This window comes from Ailuropoda melanoleuca, chromosome 7, assembly GCF_002007445.2.
Source record: "Ailuropoda melanoleuca isolate Jingjing chromosome 7, ASM200744v2, whole genome shotgun sequence".
Taxonomy (NCBI): Eukaryota; Metazoa; Chordata; class Mammalia; order Carnivora; family Ursidae; genus Ailuropoda; species Ailuropoda melanoleuca.
In genome coordinates, this window is record NC_048224.1 from 52,349,589 (window position 1) to 52,368,607 (window position 19,019).

The window sequence follows — 19,019 nt, forward strand, 5'->3', positions numbered from 1 at the left end:
AATACTATCTTCCACCCTATTTTAGTTTTTTGAGATATTTCTCAGTATCTGAAGTTATCTTCTTTGTATCCATGTATTTTCTGACTTCTGCACTGGAATGTAAGTTCTATGGGAGCAGGGCCTGCTCGCTTCATGTACCCAGTGCCTGGAACAGGGCCTCTGGACCAGGCATCATTGAATTTTGATGGGAAAATACATCTTTATTTTCACCAACTTCTAACTGAAATTTAGCATTTCCCTCAGTTATTAATATAGACAGTAATAATAATAGTACTTGGGACTTTGTCACCAATAAAAATCACAGGTATTTTCGTACCACATAACAGTCATTGGCCTCTTAGAATATCTGTGCTCATAACTACTTTCAAATTATGGTAGTTATTAAACCTGCCAACAGATCTTGTTATTTAATGCAACAATAAATATATATATATATTCCCTTACATGAAGAAATATACATTATCATGTTATAAAGTATTTAAAAATAGTTTAATAACTGTATTTTAATATAATTGGTTTCCTGGGTAATCCCGTGTAATTGGTTTCCTGTGTAATTTTATTTTATGCATGTAAAAACATTCCTGTGTGGAGGGACCCAGAGGGTTCGCTAGGCTGCCAAAAGGGTCCAAGGCACAAAAATGGTTAGAAACTCCTGGCTAGAATGATTCCCGCATGAAGTAGGAGCTTGATGAGGGAATGAACATGCATATGTTTCCCCGTTCAGATGAGCCCCCTGTGTTTTCAGGGTCAGGTTTCTGGTGGCTTGGCGTGAACTTGGTGTTTAGGAAGTAGCCCTGGTCAAGTTCTCTTGGAAAGCCACTCTACCAGCCGCTGAAAAAGAGGCGTCGACCACAGAGCCCCGGGGTGGGAACCGGGTCCAGTGCTCTCCTTTTCTTTTAGACACAGACTCTGCCTCCAGCTTCCGCGTGCATCTGCTCCCCTCACACCCTGGCCGACTCTCCCTGCACCAGGCAGGATCTGGCCACCCCCTAGAAGCGAGGACACAGTGCCTCAGGTTGGCTGACCAGCAGAGACTGGTGTCTCAGGAGAATCAACTGGCCACTCTGGTCCAGTCAGTCTGGCCTGGGAGGCATGGTCACCATCATCAGGGGCCCTCCCGTGGGGTGCAGGAGCAGGTCTCAGGGAGGGGCCTGGGTCAGGCTGTCTCCCTAAATGGGAGAGTGGTCCTTAATGAGGAGTTGGAGACTGAAGGTGGATGGGTGAGGGTTTCTCTGGGCCCCGGAAAGGATACTCTATTCTGCTTGGTCCTGTCGTTTCTTAGCATGTGAAATATCACTTACCTGAGAGTCACTGCCCATAAGTTAGGCTGTTTGTGTCCATGGCAAGACGTGCAGGAGTCAGATGTCAAACAAGTGCTCCTTTCCAGCCCAGGCTGCCCGTAGGAAGCATAAGGGGTGCACACTGTGGCTGATATGCTTTGTCTCTAGGGGGGCTAGAGGGGTGAGGGTGGGCAGATCAGGCCTCAGCCCTGCCCTTAGACACCTGGACTCACACTGCTGGGAACCTCTTTCCTGCAGGGGAGGCCTGTGGTTTCACAGCATGATGCTGTGCTTTCTTGAGGTTAATTTTTTGTTCATTATTTTAGGAAAAAAAATAGGTATAAACGAATGGAACTGTAGGATTAGATTGACACTCATAGTAACTAATAACTTTGATTGAGTGCTTGGTCTGGGGCTGGCCCGGGCGGAGTGTTTTACATGCATTTTCTTGCTGGGTCCTCGTGGGCTCTTGGAGGAGGCCCAGGCCCAGGCGCTGGTGTCGACCAGGTTTTGAACTCCCTAGCCCCATCACTCAACTAGCAGTCAGTTACATCACCTCTTGGAGCCTCAGTTTCTAGGAGTAGAAGCGTCTCCGTTTTATGGGGTTGTTGTGAAGATGAAATGAGCTAGAAATGTAGCACCTAGCCCAGCTTTGCACAGCTGCTGTGCCCTGGGTGTGCTGCTGGTGGTGTGTGAACAGGGGCACCTAAGTGCACCCCACCCCCAACTATGCTGGAGAAATGGGCAGAGTTGGCGGCATCCTTCAGATGCAGGATTGAGCCAATGACCAGTCACGGAAGAGAGTGTGAGAATAAAATGTGGCACCTATGTTGAAGGGTCACGTGACTTGAGAATTTATGGTGTCAGGCAACTGGGGAGAGCCAAGGCCTTTGGTTGGGGCCAGGCCGAGCAGATTGGGCTCCGTGTTGGGTTCCCCTTGGTGAAAACCCGCAGAGTGCCAGGCATACCCTGAAAGGAGCGAAGCCCACCTCAGCCTGGAACAGAACAAGTTGGTTCCGCAAGGAGCATCAGGCTGGCTATCTCCTATGCCCTCCTGCTGTGGGGACACGCTTGGGTCAGTCACTTCAGTCTGGCTTGAGCTGATCTGAGCACGGTCCATCCAACAAGCTGGTGGCTTCTGGCATCGAGAGCCTGGCTGGGTTGGCCCCGACTCCCAGTGCACATGAGCTGGCATGTCTGGTCTGAAACAGCTCTGCGGCCTGAGCCGGTCTCATGCTGCTGCTTTGAGCTCTTGAGCTGGCCTTACTTTCAGCCTCAGTTTCTGGATTCCCTGCTTTGAAGTCTCTTGAGTTTCTCATCGGGTGTCTGTTGGAGGGAAGTTCCATCCATCTGACTCCTGGGAGGCCTTCCCGTTGCTCCAGAGGCTGGTTCCCCTCCTTGCAGTCCTATCTCTTCTGCAGTGGAAATTCCTCAAAGTTTTTTGCTTATTAATAACCCTTCTCTCTTGTCATGTGCTAATGTAGTTTGTTTCTGCTATTTTAATATTTCTTGGATTATTTTAATATTTAAAATATTTCTTGGATGTGGAAGGGGACAGTTAAACATGGGAGTTCAGGTCGCCACCATGAAACCGAGGGTGGCTGCTGCTTTCACTGTAGTGTAATTTACATACTGTAAAATTCACCCATTCGAAGTGTACGCTTCTGTGACTTCTGGTGAATTTACGGAGCTGTGGGACTGTCACGGTGATCCAGTTTTAGAACGTTTCCATCACCTCAGAAAAATCCCTTGTGCCCATTTGCAGACTGTCCTGCCTCCACCCCAGCCAACCACTGATGTGCTCCTGTCTCTGTGAATTTGCCTTTTTTGGACATTTCATAAAAATGGCACCCTACAGTACAGTCTTTGGGGTCTGACCTCTTTCACTTAGTGTAATGTTTTTGAGGTTTATTCATGTTATAGTTTTTATCAGTATTTCATTTCCTTATTGCTGAGTAATATTCCACCGTGTGGATATATAACACTGTTGATCCATTTAGCAGTTGAGGAGCGTTTAGATTGTTTCCAACTTTTGGCTCTGATGAATAATTCACGTCTGTGTCTTTGTGCAGAAATATGCTTTCATTTATTTTAGGGTAGCTACTAGGAGTAGAATTGCTGGTCATTTGGAAAGTGTATGTTTAACTTTTGAAGAAACTACCAAACTATTTTCCAAAGGAGTTGTACCTTTCGCCTCCTTACCAGCAATGTATGAGGGGGCTCTGTTTCTCCGCGTCCTTGCCAACACTTGGTGGTGTCTTTTTCATTCTAGCCGTCCTAGTGGGTGTGAGGTGGTAGCTCACTGTGGTTTTGCTTTGCCTTTCCCTGGGGCATTTCCCTTCCCCATTCCTAGGCCTTCTTTCACTAAAGGCCTCTTCCTATTTTTTGTGCAGCTGCCTTCCAAACCTGCCCCAGCCACAGGCTCTGGGTCCTGGGTAACCGTGGACATGGCTTCTCCACGGACAGAAATGATTGACGTATGAGTGTTTCCAACCCGTCCCCTTTCCCTGCTTGTGAAAGAGGAGTTTGGCCTCTGAGGAAAAACTTAGCGGACCTGTGCTTTTTTCCCCCCTTTCTTTCTTTTTCAGTATGAAAATGATTGAGCATTCAGAAGAGTTGAGAGACTAGTACAGTGAACTCCAGTCAGTGGATGTCAGTTGTTAGCATTGTGACGTGGTTGCTTTAACTCGACCTCAGCGTATTTTGTGGATTGATTCGAAACTAAGTCATAAGCTAACTTTAGCTCTGAATTCTGTTCTGTGCGTCACCCAGATAGATATCTCCTATTTTATCTCCCCACTGTTGCTGTCACACCCCAGAAAATGAATGGTAATTTGATATCATCTAAAATGTCCATATCCATCTGTCCCCAGTTGGCCCCCAAATGTCACTTAGAGCTCAGACTGGTTCTTCTCAGTGTCTGGGGGAAGAAAGAAGGGAAGGTGGATAGCTCACAGGCTGTCGCTGAGGAGGACACGGCTCACGGAAGCCTTCGGAGCGGCTGTGAGGGAACGGCCATCGTGGCTTTGGAGCCGTGCGTGGCCAGAGCCTGTGGCGCTCTGATGTTGCTTCTTGGGTGTTCGACTCTGTCCTGTCTGGCACGCTGCTCCACTGTGGGCCCTGTGGCTGAGGCTCCAGCAAGATCACAGGCAGGGCGGAGAGCTTCTCCGTCTACCTCCAGACTGTCTTCCCCAGTGGGCTTTGGGTGAGATCTTGTCCTCAGGGTGGATTTTCTTTCTGGCACCGCGGATTCGGCGTATATCCCAGATTAAGTTCATCATCATCTTCCACAAATCTGCTGTACCACCTCTGTTCCTTTCCTTGAGGAGGGACACACCATCCTTCTGGCACTCAGGCCAGACACCATTCACCCTCAGCTTGTTCTTCCCGTCCCCCTTCCCCATCAGTTTCTGCCCCTGCTATTTCCCATTCCGTCTCCTTCTCTCTGACTTCACTGTAACAACCTTACTTAGGGCAGAGGACCTTCAGCTCTGGCCTGGGTCATTGCAGTTGGCTTCCAGCCGGGCCCTCTACCTTCTCCTTTTCTTCCCTGTTACATCCTCCCTACTCTCCCGGTCACTTTCCTGCTAAAAAGCAGGGGGCGGCTACAGTCTGTGATGTTCAGTGCTGTGATAAATGCTCTGCTAGAGGTATGTACACCTTGGCAGGAGAGCGTCTGGTTCTGGGTCGAGCGGTCCAGGAGCGATACTCAGAAGAAATGACATTTGAGCAGGGCCTTGAACGGTGATGGGCTCAGGGGACAGTGTGAGTGAAGCCACCAAAGCATGAGTCACTTACCCTCTCTGCGCCTCAGATTGCTCACATGTACATGGGTGTCAGAGGACCTGCCCAAGGCTGTTGTGAGGGTCCGTTGAGTTAATGTCTGTCAAGTACACGGCACATGCTGAGCACTGTGCAAGTATTAGCTGTTACCACCTTGTTACTGACGAAGCGGTTGAGTGCACGGGGAGACACGGTGAATTCGTTTGTCTTCTTTACCTGCTTTCATTTAAAACAAAGGTCACGGGGCGCCTGGGTGGCTCATTTGGTTAAACATCTGCCTTCAGATCGGGTCATGATCCCAGGGTCCTGGGATTGAGCCCCGTGTTGGGCTCCCTGCTCCACAGCCAGTCTGCTTCTCCCTCTGCCCCTCCCCCTGCTCACGTGCATTCTCTCTCCCTTTGTCAAATAAATAAATAAAATCTTTAAAAAAAAAAAGTAAAGATCTTCTCTGGGGTCTTCTGCTCTAGTCTAGCACAGCATTCCACCCCCCCACCCAGGGTGGGATTAAGTTGCATTTGAAGCTAGTTTTCATGAGCCCCCTTGCCTTGCAGGACTTCTCCAGACAGGTTATGTCACCCACGGAGGCTGCCCTGAAGCTCCCTGCGGCCCGGAGACTATGTACAAGAGGAATGGTCTGATGGCTAGCGTGTTGGTCACCTCCGCCACTCCACAGGTACAGAGGCTGTGAGAATTGGGACAGTGGGTGGGGGTAGGGGAGGTCCTTTCAGCCAGGCCCCAGCTGAGTTGTGGACAGCAAGGCAGCAAGGCTCCGTGAATACGGCCATTGTTAGCGCGCCTGAGGCCCTTGGCCACACCCGGCGTGAGATTTGGGAGGCAGTCAGCCCTGAGGATCAGTACGTTTTCTGCAGCCGTTCTCTTCAAAGAAAAACAAACACCTGCCCAGTCCAGTTGTAGCAAGTGCCACATTCCATTTTGGTGGCAAGATGGGATCAGACCTTTCCCAAGAAAAGCTGCTGCTGATTATAAATAAGTCACACATTCCAGAATGAAGTCAGTCAGAAGTGATTCCAACTGGCCCTGTGTTCTTGTTTACCTTGCTCAGTAGGAGATGGCTGTAAGGACTGGTGGTCTGAGAGTGGCCTGGGCTAGGGCCCCTGCCCCAGGGTTTGGTTGTGGGGGTTTGTTTTCCAAGTGCAGTGATGGAACAGAGGCATGCAAGAGGCACGGGTGTCCCCAGGCCCAGGGTTGCCACCTTGCTGAATGTGTAGTGCCTGGTCCTGTGACAGACTGGCGAGGGAACGCTCAGTCCCTCACAGTTGAGCTGGGCTTTTGAAATGATCCTGTGTGATCGGCTAGAAATTCACAGGAACTTTTTCATATCTTATAAACCTTTAAAAAATTCTTTATTTTGATGTCTGCTTCTGAAAACAGACTTGTGAGTACCTTTCAAAATTCCCCAGTGGTGCCAATATAGGTTTAAATGAAGTCACTGCCTCATCGTCACCACCAGCACTAATGTATTTGAGGCAACACTGGATTAAATAAGGCCTCTTGTATGAGCGTGTGTGTCTGGGGCTGATGCGATGGGGTGTTACGGGAAAGTTATGAAACCTGAAATCCCAGGAATGGACTCTTTGGTAACTGGAGGAATGAGACTTCTATTTTCATTTACAATTTACTCTCCATCTGGAGTAAAACTTCTTTCTTTTCTGATCTCTGTGTGTGTGTGTATGTACATATATTATACATATGTTCTCTGTGTGTTCATATGTATGTGTATCTGGAACATGGTAATACTCACATAGTTGTTGAAGGAAAGAACACATGTGTAATTGCAGTACTCAGTAAATTCTGGTGGTTGAATGACACCACACACACATCCACCCCCATAATTCAGCACGTCCTGTCAGCCGGGCCCTTGTCTTGCATGTTCCACGGGTGTCATCCCACTAATCCTCACAGTAGCCCGATCAGGTATGTACTGTTGCTTCACCCCCAGTTTATAGATGGGGAAACTAAGGCAGGAAGAGGTGAATAAACTGGCTTAAATCACACAGCTGGTCAGCCGTGGGTGGGGATTCACAGCCAGGCCCCTGTGACGCTCAAGCCGGTGCTCTTAACCCTGATGACACTACGCTGAGGAAAACCACCCTGTCAGCTGACGTGGTCACTTTCTGGAAGGCGGGTGTGGAAGTGCAGAGTGACTTCTAGGTATTTTCCTGCTTGGAGTCTGTGCATAAGACTGAGGGGCAGGAGAGACTGCCAATTTCAGAGGCATTCACGATTCGTCTTAGCTACATCTCAAAAGTTTAGCTCAGATACTCCTCAGGGGAGAATGTCCCATCGTTCAGGGAACTTCTAAAATAGCCATGGCTGAGCCCGCCCAGGCCCCTCGAATCAGTGTCTCCTGGCGGGGGTAGGGGTGGGGGTGGGGGTGAGGGTGGGGGGAGTTCTGCCCGCTGCTTTGTTAGCCCCGTCGTCTATAACCCGTACCACAGCCCAGGGGAGGAGGTGCCACCATTGCCATTTTCCAGAGAGCTGAGCCGGTCAGGTGAAGTAACCTGTGTGAGGTCAGGCAGCAGCTGGCGTGGAGTTGGCATTTCCACCAGGCATGACTTCAGAGCCCTTAACCACCATGACGTGCTGCTGCTTCAGATCATCTTAGAGTTTTGGGCATAGCAGCGTCATTCGTAAAACCTTTCAATGACACAGGCCTCCTGAAATCTACAGGTTTGAGTTTCCACTCCTCCTTTTAACCTCACATTCTCAGTTGTTGACTGTTGGTTTCCCTCACTGGCCTAAAAACACTCTAGTTTCCAGTAAGATTGCGAAGTTTTTCCAGATATAGCCATTTTGGAAAGAGTGAAATAAAGAAGAATTAATAAAAGCATGTTCTCTAAATCCCGGTCCAAGATACTGAGGTTAATGGAAACCACAAAATCCCTCTTCATGGGTTGAGACGAATAAAACCATTTATGAACAGGGCACAAGCTTTGGGTGGTAAGCTTGATTGGTTCCCCAAAGTAGAATTTGATGAAATTAAATAAAATCGAAGAGAAGGTATGTTCAACATTCTGGGGTCCCCACAGTGTTGGGTTTCATAAAACTGGCCACATTTGGGGAGTTTTAACTTGCTCTTTTATGGGAGACCCCTTCTGTGCATGCAGGGCTCATGGCGTTCTCCGTAATAAGGGATTCTACTAAATATAACTTTCACGCCCGTCTCCAAAGCCTGTTGGTTACCTCTCACCTCATCAGCAAACTGGCTTTGAATTCCAAATGGCCCATACATGAAATAAGCCTTGAGAGTCAGTTTAACATTTTGTATAAGAATTTCCTTCAATGACTTCAAGAAAAAAACAAAACCAAAAAAACAAAGGTGAAACCAGGTAATGTTTGAGAGACAGAACAAGACAGACAATTGCCTCAGGCCTCCTAGGTTGTGAAGAACCCTTCTTTCGAAGGAAGAGTGGGCTATATCTTTTTAACCCACCAGCTACACCGCGGGCTGGAAGCAGTTGGGGGCAGTGATGGAGGGTAGGCGTCTGGTGTCAGGTAGATGCGAAACTAGGTTCACCTCCTGGCTCGCCAGTTTCCTGGCTCTGATACCTCGGGGGAGGTGGCGTTGCCTCTGCTTCCTTATCTGTAAAACGGGAATAAAAATAGTGTGATCTCAGTTCTTACAAGAATTAAACAAGAGCGTGCATATGAAGTACCTAACACGGGGCTTGGAATGGGGTGAAGCAGCGGGCAGTAGGACCTTTTCTCACTGTATGGTGCTGTCACTCTTGCATCGTCGATCTGGGTGTGGGAGTCAGCCCGACAGCTCAGGCGGCCCCTCTCTGCCTGTCTCCGCAGGGCAGCAGCAGCTCAGACTCTCTGGAGGGCCAGAGCTGCGACTATGCCAGCAAGAGCTATGATGCCGTCGTCTTCGATGTCTTGAAAGTGAGTCCCGAGGAGTTTGCTGTAAGTAATGGAACTGATGTGAGTGTCTGGGCACCAAAACGGGGTGTGATGGGGGGGTGGCAAAAACAACCCATACACCCAGTAGTAGGGACTGTGGGATATAATATTCTTTGTGAAATACTAAGCAGCATTAAAAAGACTGCCATCAATCTAGAATTAACCACCTTGAAAGCCATGCGCAGTATATACGAATAGTAAGTGAAAGGAGCAAGTTACAGCACCATTAATAGAGAACAGTGTCATTTTAAAAAGCACGTGCAATGCATGCATATTTATATTTGCGGAGGAAGAGGTCTAGATTTGTTGTTTATGTATTCATTAAATTTAGTTATAAATAGCCAAACATTATTTACTCTAACTTCTGGTTGTAGGATTCTAGTTAATTGGAATTTTTCTTCTTTCTGTTTCTTTTTGTTTCCTTTCTACATTTTTACAATGACTTTTCTATGATAGAAGATAGTATTTTGTAATAATAAATTTTTTAAAAATTGTTTTTTCTTCAGCCGGTGTGTTTCTGCTCGTCTGACTGAGGGCTGTTCCTTGTGGCGCAGGTGCAGAGTTGGCTTCTCGTTTGCCATGACTTAGTTTCTTCCTTTTGCGCTTTGAGGGTAGAGGAGTATATTGCCTCTGGGGTGACCTGGAGCCTGACTGCAAGCACTGTTGCAGGGCTGTCATTCTCTGCAGTACCACTGACCTAATTCCTGCCACGCCCACTTCCGCCCTGTCCCCTTTGCTGTAACAGGTTTCATGCCCTCCAGGGTCCTGGGGGAGCTGACTGGGCCGCATCTCAGCCTTTTGCCGTTGCCGGCCCCCACATTTATTTTGTGCCATGCTGAGCCTGGCATCACCTCCTTCAGTGTAGCCAAAGGATCATTTAAAAACCTTCGTAAAGCTCTTTAGTAGCTGCCTCGTATGAGAATGAGAACCTGCATTCCTCCCAAGGCCTCCAGGGCCCCCTGTGGTCTGGCAGAGTCTCCTCTCCTGCTCCCATCTCTGTGCTCCCCAGCCATACCTTGGCTCCTTTTAATCCAGATTCACCCAGCATCCCCCTGCCACAGGGCCCTGTCCTTCTCTTCCTTCACTCCTACTGGCTCTTCTCCACATGTCTCTGTCTCTGTCCCTGGGCTAAAGTGGCATCTCTCCATCACTCTCTTTTTCCCTACCCTGCTCCAGTTTCTTCATATTTCTTATTACTTCCCAACATTACATTGTATACTAATATTTTTTTGTGATAGTCTCCTCTGGAATAGAAACTCTTCAAGGACAGGAGCTTTATCTGACTTGTTCATTGCTTTTTTCCGCAGTGCCCAGAATGGTGCCTAGCTCATAGTAGGTACTCAGTGAATACATGTAGACTGAAAGAATTTAGCCCTCAGAATAACCCAGTGAAGCAGATTATTAGCTCCTGATTTTCTAATAAAGAAGTGAAGAATCTAAGAGATTAATTTTTTTTTGCCTCGATCATATAGCCAGGTATGGGCCGAGCCAGGTCTAAAACCTTCATCTCCTGATTATTCACCTAATGCTGGAGGGTAAAATTAAGGGCAGCTCCCATTTTTGAACACCTGCCATGTCTAGGGTTTTTTTGTCTGTTTTTTTGTTTTTTTTTTAAAGAAAGTTGTCTTTTTTTTTCTTTTTTAAACTTTATTTGTCAGAGAGAGAGAGAGCAAGTGACTACACTTACAAGCAGGGGGAGCGGCAGGCAGAGGGAGAAGTAGGCTCCCTGTTGAGCAAGGAGCCCAAAGCGGGACTCAATACCAGGACCCTGGGATCATGACCTGAGCTGAAGGCAGATGCTTAATTGACTCAGCCACGCAGGTGTCTCCCATGTCTAGGTCTTATGCTAAGTGCTTTACATGCATTATCTAATTTTCTTCTCACATCAGCCTGATACATTAGGTATATTTATTATTCCCAGTATACTGATGAGCAAGTGAGTGCTTAAGAGGAAAATCATTTCTTCACACAGAGAGTAAGTGGCACTATCTGGGATTGAAAACCAGGGCTGGCATTCTAGACCAATACTATCCAACAGGAATATAATCTGAATCACATGTGCAATTTTATTTATTTAATTAATTATTAAAATTTTAAAATTCCAGTATGGTTAACATATAGGTGTTATATTAGTTTCAAGGGTATGATATAGTGATTCAGTAGTTCCGTGTATTACTTAGTGAGGTCATCATGTTAAGTGTGCTCTTTAATCCCCTTCGCCTGTTCTTCCCATCCCCCCCACCTCTCCTCTGATATCCATCAGATTGTTCTCTATAGTTAAGAGTCTGTTTTTTGCTTTGTCTCTTTTTTCCCTTTGCTCATTTGTTTTGTTTCTTAAATTCCACATCTGAATGAAATTGTATGGTATTTGTCTTTCTCTGACTTATTTTGCTTAGCATTATACCCTCTAGATCCATCCATGTTGTTGCAAATGGCAAGATTTTATTCTTTTTTATGGCTGAATAGTATTCCTTTTATATTTATACCACACGTTCTTTATCCATTCATCTGTTGATGAACACTTGGGCTGTTTCTTTAATTTGGCTATTGTAAATAATGCTGCTATAAACATAGGGGTGCACATATCCTTTCCAATTAGTATTTTTGTATTCTTTGGGTAAATACCCAGTGGTGTGATTACCAGATTGTAGGGTAGTTCTATTTTTAATTTTTTGAGGAACCTCCATTGTCTTCCACAGTGCTGCAAGAGTTTGCATTCCCACCAGGAGTGCAGAGGGTTCCTTTTACTCCATATCCTTGCCAACACTTGTCATTTCTTGTGTTTTTGATTTTAGCTATTCTGACAGGTGTGAGGTGATATCTCATTGTGGTTTTGATTTATATTTCCCTGATGATGAGTGATGTTGAACATCTTTTCGTGTGTCTGTCTGTTGACCATCTGGATGTCTTCTGCTCATTTTTAAATTGGATTATTTGGTTTTTTGGTGTTGAGTTATATCAGTTCTTTATATATCTTGGATATGAACCCTTTATCGGATATGTCATTTGCAAATATCTTCTCCTATTCAGTAGGTTGTCTTTTAGTTTTGTTGATTGGCTTTTTTTTTTTGCTCTGCAGAAGTTTTTTATTTTGTTGTCGTCCCAGTAGTTTATTTTTGTTTTTGTTTCCTTTGCCTCACAAGACATATCTAGAAAAATGTTGCCATGGCTGATGTCAGACATCTGCCACTAGATCTCCATTCTTCTACTCCCCAGTGGGCCGAAAGCAAAGTAAAAAGCAGTGCTGGAACTTTATCATCAATAGATCATAGACATCTTTCTAGGTCAATATGTATAGATGTAATTCTCTGTTTTTAAAGATTTATTTAATTGAGAGAGCGAGCGAGAGAGAGAGCGAGCAAGAGTATGCATGCACAAGCAAGCGAGGGGCAGAGGGAGAGGGAAAGAAAATTCCAAGCAAACTCCCCGCTGAGCATGGAGCCCAACTCAGGGCTTGATCTCACGACCCTGAGATCTTGACCTGAACTGAAATCAAGAGTCAGATGCTCAACTGACTGAGCCACTCAGGAGCCCCTTTAATTCTAATTTTTAATAGCTGCATAATATTCCAGAGTCTGGATATACCATAATTTTTTTTCAACAGCTCCCTTTTCATGGTCTCCTATGTTGTATCCAGATTTTTGCTATTGCAAATAATGGTGTAGTAAACATCTATTTTTCTATCTGTATGTGAATGTAGATCTCTATATAAAGTCTCCTTATGTACCAGTGGTCTTCTTTGTGTAGGTGTAGGGATTGTTGTGTCAACAGTATGCTCATTTCACTTCTTAGGAGATAATATTAAGTGCAGTGCCTGATCTTGGATCAAGGAAAATTGCTATAAAAAACAATATTGGAATATTTAGCAAATTTTGAATGTGGACTATAATATTAGATGATGCTATTGTAGCAATGATAAATTTCCTAAATGTAATAATTTTATCGTTACATAAGAGCATGATCTTGTTCTTGGGAAATAACATGCTGACGGATTTAGGGGTGAAGAGTCATGATACCTACATTTTATTTCTGCGTGGTTCCAAAAAAAGTGTGTATGTATAATTATATACATAGAGATAAAGCAAATGAAGCAAGATGTTAATTAGTGAAGCTAGGTGAAAGGTTATAGAATTCATTATACTGTTCTTGCAACTTTTTATAGGTTTGGCTTTTTAAAAAAATCCAAAGTTAAAGAACTTTTTTAATGGGTTACTGCCAGATTGCTTTCCGAAAAGAACAGAGCAGTTTCTAGTCCTGTCGCTCCTGATGGCACTGACTGACAGACGACAAGTGGCATCTTCCTGTTTAATTTGCATTTCCTTGACTGTGATTCTAAATTTGCCAGACACGTGCTTCCTGTGGCTCTGGGCGTAGAAGTAGGAATGTATCTTTGGAGCTGATTGCCTTTTGTTCCGTGAGCCCTCCTGGCCGTGAGTTGTTGGAGTGATCTAAACGCAAATGTGAAGATATCTTCTGTTCTAAAATATGCCACTGATTTGCCAGCAGCTGCTTTTGTTTCTTTATTTGGGGTCTGAGAGCCTTGATATAAGGTTGTGGCTGGGAAGATGGGATTTAATCACCAGTGTTAGAGAAATACTACTTTCAACATATGCGGAAAACATTTTTTGTTTCCTTTTTGGCTAAGTAGCTTTCATTTATCCACATAGAGCCATCTCTTTCTTTAGGGCCACATTGTGAAGTGCTTCAATAGGTCTCTCCATTCTGAAGAATTCACCTCAGCAGAAACGTTTTGTAGTATGTGGAGTTGAGCCATTTCCCTAAAAAGCCTGGATTTTTAGCAGGCCCTGGACTAGGAGGAAGGAGGAGATGGGAGAAGAAGTTAGGATTAAGGAAGGCATCGCCAGGGCCACTAGCATCATCGGGCATCCTGTATGAAAGCTTTATGTCCCAAATAAGGAGAAGCCATTGAGAGACTTGATGATGATTGTGCTCCTCCGTCCAGGCCTGTGCGCCTCACCGTGGCAGGCTTGCTGATTTCGTTCGTTCATTCATTCGTGCGTTTGTTCGTTCATTGTTTTTACTTAGGTGCCACACAGTATAATGTTAGTTTCAGGTGTACAATGTAGAGATTTAACACTTCCATACAGTGCGCGGTACTCATCGTGACTAGTGCTGCTTGTCAACCAGATGGGCCCATTTCTGTGGAGGCCGCACCACACCTCTAGGAAATGCCCCTTCTCTCCAGGAAGCCGGGACCTCTCCCCTGCAGGCAGGTCTCCTGAGGCTGAGAGCTGCTGTGAAGGGGGACAGGACCTGACTTCCCTCAAGCCCCCACCGCCCATACCCTCCCTTTCTGGTAGAACTGCTGGCTTTGGAGTGGCCACGCTTCCTGGGAAGGACTGCTCATCGGCAGCCTTTACATGTGTGTTTGGCTTTGTGGTAAAATGGCATGAAATTTATAATCTGATGATTTTACCTATGTAGTGACATATTCTTGTTCTGGACTCTGCATCTTTTTTGGTCAGATTGAGAGGCTAGAAATGGGGGAGAGTCTTCTGAAAACCCTCAGATTGTGTGTTTGTGACCAGCCAGTCTATTTTAAGTTTGGTGACTTCTGTTGTTGTTTATTTTGAATAAAACACCTGAATACGTTTTCTGATTTAGGGGCTGAGCAGGGATTAGGATACTCAAAACTTGGACCGTCCAAAAAAATGTGAAATGTAAAGCCACTATTTCAATAAATCATTTGGAAATTCAGTAGCAAACCCTAGAAGTGATGGCAGGATGGAGAGGAAGTTTTCTCATTTTCACATTAGCAGACTTTTGGTTCTTGTCCTAAATGCTGCTAGTTCTCCCGGATAGGGAGTTAACTTGAGCCGTGGGAGAGATTTCCAAGGCCCTCTGAGCTTTCAGCGTGAATCTCCTGTTTTCACAAGGCCTTCCTGTTCCCCAGGATGGCAGAATTAATCCAAATGTGAGGGGACTTGGCTAGCAATCTCCATGGTTCTGGCAGGAGAAATGCCAGTGTGTTTGCATTGCCTGGGACATAGCTGTGGGCCAGACACATAGACTTGCAGGCCTCCTGGCCTTAGTTGTCCCTTGACGCCGGATTATGAGGACCAGATCCACCTTGTGCTGACGTCTAGTGCCCCCTTGCCACTGGTGGGTACACCCAGAGGTGGACGGGCTCAGTTCCCAAGTGCTTCTTTATGCCTGGTGCCTTTGCTGTCTCTCTGCTGAGCTTCTGTTAGTGCCAGCACTGGCCTGTTGGAGGGGACGGAGAGGCTCTCCACAGAAGCCACCTGCTTATTTCCCTTTCCCGCTCAGCCCTGAGGATGGTATGCTTTGGCCTGTATCCTGTGCTTCTCAGGAATCCAGTGGTCTTGGACCACCTTTAAATTATGCCAAGAGGCAACCACAATTCTATACCTTAGCCCTGGGTTGTGGTTACACTTGACATACTGTGTGTGTTGCCATTTTCCCAATGTATTCTTGACATGAGGCTTTTTCATGACTATTTGTTGACTCAAGTAACAACCTCCTTTAAGAGCAACTTTGATGCTTGAATATTCAAACAAATTAACAGTTCCCTTATTTCTTAGCTCATGTATTGGTCAGGAACCATAAGTTCACATGCCAGTATGAGCCCATCCATGTGACTTCACATATGTATGACATGTAAGTGTAAATATGTAAACACACATGTACACACAGTTGACCCTTGAGCACACAGGTTTGAACTGTGCAGGCCCACTTATATTCAGATTTTTTTTTTATAAATACAGTACTGTAAATGCATTTTCCCTTCCTTATGATTTTCTTAATAACATTTGCTTTTCTCTAGCTTACCTCTTTGTAAGAGTACAGTTTATAATTTATCTAACATACAAAATGTGTTAATCAACTGTTGATGTTATCAGTGAGGCTTCTGGTCAACAGTAGGCTGTAAGCAAAGTTTTTGGGGAGTCAAAAGTTATATTCAGATTTTATTTTATTTTTTAAAAGATTTATTTATATTAGAGCAAGAGTGCACAAGTGAGGGGAGGGGCAAAGGGAGAGAGAGGTAGAGAGAGAAGCAGACTTCCTGCTGAGCATGGAGCCTGATGTGGGACTCGACCTCACAACCCTGAGATCATAACCTGAGCCAAAGTCAAGAGTTGGACGCTTAACTGACTGAGCCACTCAGGCACCCTGATATGCAGATTTTAGGCCATGGAGTGTTGGCATCCCTAACCCCCATGTTGTTCAAGGATCCACAGTATGTATATAATCTTTGTGAAAATTCAAGATAGGAGGTGCGGAATGCCTGGCACCTGACAGATGCTCTCTGTCTCTGTCTCTCTCTCTCTCTCTCTATGCACATGCATAGATGCGCTCTCTCTATAAGCACGTCTATATGTATGTATACACACATACGCATATCTAGAGAGAGCACCTGTCAGATGCCAGGCATTCTGCACTTCCTCTCTTGAATTTTCCCAAAGATCCTGTAAGATGGGGATTATTGTCGCCATTTCCTAGATATGGCACCTGAGACTGGGAGAGGTTAAACCTTGTGTCAAAGAGCATATTAGCAGTGGTATCCAGACACACACCCATGCCCTGCTGATTCCAGACCCCCTGTTCGTTCCACTGCATCACATCCTTCCCTTTGACCTATGTGCCACAGGCAGGGTGTCTTCTCAAGTTAGGAGGCATCCAAACACCCTTGGCTCTCCTTTCCCTGGCCTGTCACAGAGGTGTCTCTTAAGACTGACACCTGGCATCCCAGGTAACATATGGAGATGGGCAGATCATGTGAAGTCACCTCAGTGCATGCCTTGGCCTGCAAAGATTGTCAGCAATGGTGCTTTCTCTTACTGTCACCCGATGAACAGCTAACCACGGGGACAGCCTTTAACTAGATGTGTGTTTTCTATATTTACAACATTAGTGCTCCACAAGCTAGCTGTGGTAAAGGGCCAGTTTTTTTCATTTCCCATCTGTTGAGGACTGATATTTAAAAAAAAAAAAACAATACAAACGTTGTGGCAATTTGTTATAAAAGTTCCCAAATGCTTGCTCTCAGATTCTGTGGTTATCTCATTGTGGGCTGGTGGGATAAATAGTTTGCGGTCTAGCCCTGGTCCACGGATGCATCTCGAGTAGCACTCTACCGTATAATTTAGAGAAGGCTTAGACTTCAGAAGAAATGTACAATTTCTATAAGCCACAATTTTTTTTAAATGTAAATTTAGAGTAATAGTGTCTCTGTTTAGCATTCTGATTTTTAATATTGTGTCTACAACTTTTTTATTTTTATTTATTTATTTATTTAAGATTTTATTTATTTATTCAACAGAGATAGAGTCAGCCAGTGAGAGAGGGAACACAAGCAGGGGGAGTGGGAGAGGAAGAAGCAGGCTCATAGCAGAGGAGCCTGATGTGGGGCTCGATCCCATAACGCCGGGATCACGCCCTGAGCCGAAGGCAGACGCTTAACCACTGTGCCACCCAGGCGCCCCTACAACTTTTTTAAATTACAAAAGTAATTCATGCTTGAAACAAAAACTCAAATAGTACAAAAATATCCAAACTAAAAATGTTCCCCTTAATCTTAGTCCCACCCTCTAAATGACTATCATCAATTCTTAAATTGAGAGTTTGTCTCACATTAAAGAAAGTAGGGTGTGGGGTCAAGATTTATGAAGGGGGAAGGGATGGGAGAGGCATTTTAGAAATTTTTTTTTCTATTCTTTCTTGATTTTTATTTCAAGGGAGAATGTGTTGTTACTCTGTGTAGATTCAAAGGTACCTTTGATTTCCAGTATATTCTAACACCGATTCTCTTTTGTTGCAGAGCCAGATCACGCTAATGGACATACCTGTGTTTAAAGCCATCCAGCCGGAGGTCTGTACTTTGTCCTTTAAACTGTTGTAAACACTGTGGCTGGGAAGAGATGATTTAGTCAGCTATGTTTGAGGGACTCTTAATTTCTGTCTTGAAGTCTCTTTAAACACATTGTTGGCTAAAGTCCCTGTTAAAGAGTGCACCCAGGAGCTTCTCATTCTTGGTGGTGCTCATTCTTTGAACCAGGTGTTTGGGTTCTGCAGAGAATGTCACTGTGTCTGGTCCACCCTGGCCAGGCTGGGGTCTGAGCCAGGCCTTCCCACACTGATCCCTTTTCCCAGGCTCCTCCTGTTGAGAATGGTAAGAACGGGATGTGAGGGAACATTTTTCTGGAGAGCTTTCTTTTTGTTGATCCCAAATTCTGGTGGTTGCCTTCTTTCTGATTTTTGAAACCAGTTGCCACAGCAAAACATATACATACTTACATTAAGAGCATATGTACATTTTTAGAAACAGCATATTCAATAGAGAGAAAAAAGTCGCTTTGGGTCTTTAAAAATATCCTGGAAGTGTTTAGTAGTTGATAACAAGGCTTTTGAGTTGTTTTAGTCGGAGTTCTTTTTTTGTTGGCAAGTAATAGAAATCCATTTCAAAGTAGCTGAATAGGCAGAAGAGGAGTTTATTATGGGGATAAAGGGGCACTTTATGGAATCTGTGAGCGTGGAGTTCAGGCGGCTGGAGAGCCAACTGAGACTCAGGCTGTCTCTTCCTCTTGGCTTTGCTTTTTCCTCTCTTTCGCTCTCCTGCCTTCTTTCTTATCTGTTCACGTGATCCAAACTGGCCTCCCCGAAGGGCTTGCATTTACATGGTCCTCCTTTAGTCCGCCTTCCAGAGTGAGACCAGTAGCTCTCAGTCCAGCCCTGCCGAGCCACATGACTGGTGCTGGTTCATGACCTAGGCCAGGACTGTGTGGCCAAAGTGAGCAAGCACAGCTGAGGGGACCCAGTCTGGTGAATGGGGTACACATTTTAGAGAAGAGGTGTGCACATGGGGAGATATGTCAGAAAGTGTCTGCTGCAACCATGGTGTGAATTCCAGAACTCTCTTGACATGCAGCCCTTCCTCTTATAGTATGGTAGCTGTTAAGGCTTTGAGAAAAGCAGCGTATTTTAATACAAAGCCAGACAAAGGATCCAGGCCTTCTGAGAGCTGGCATCTAACCTAGTGCAAATTAGGAGGAA

The 19,019-nt window shown here is 45.3% G+C and overlaps 1 protein-coding gene across 14 annotated transcripts in view; it reads left to right on the forward strand.

The window, feature by feature from the left end:
- Nucleotides 1–19,019, forward strand: part of RALGPS1 (Ral GEF with PH domain and SH3 binding motif 1) — a 255,617-nt gene that overhangs the window by 17,602 nt on the left and 218,996 nt on the right. For 11 of the 14 annotated variants that reach the window (XM_034664532.1, XM_034664533.1, XM_011221139.3 and 8 more), the window contains exons 2-4: nucleotides 5,615–5,736; nucleotides 8,883–8,990; nucleotides 17,788–17,838. In XM_034664532.1, the coding sequence (XP_034520423.1) occupies nucleotides 5,680–5,736; nucleotides 8,883–8,990; nucleotides 17,788–17,838 (216 nt within the window). In that variant the 5' untranslated portion in view covers nucleotides 5,615–5,679. Of the gene's footprint in view, nucleotides 1–5,614; nucleotides 5,737–8,882; nucleotides 8,991–17,787; nucleotides 17,839–19,019 lie in introns of those variants that run through there. The other 3 variants (XM_034664534.1, XM_034664538.1, XM_034664536.1) reach the window with 3 other exon arrangements.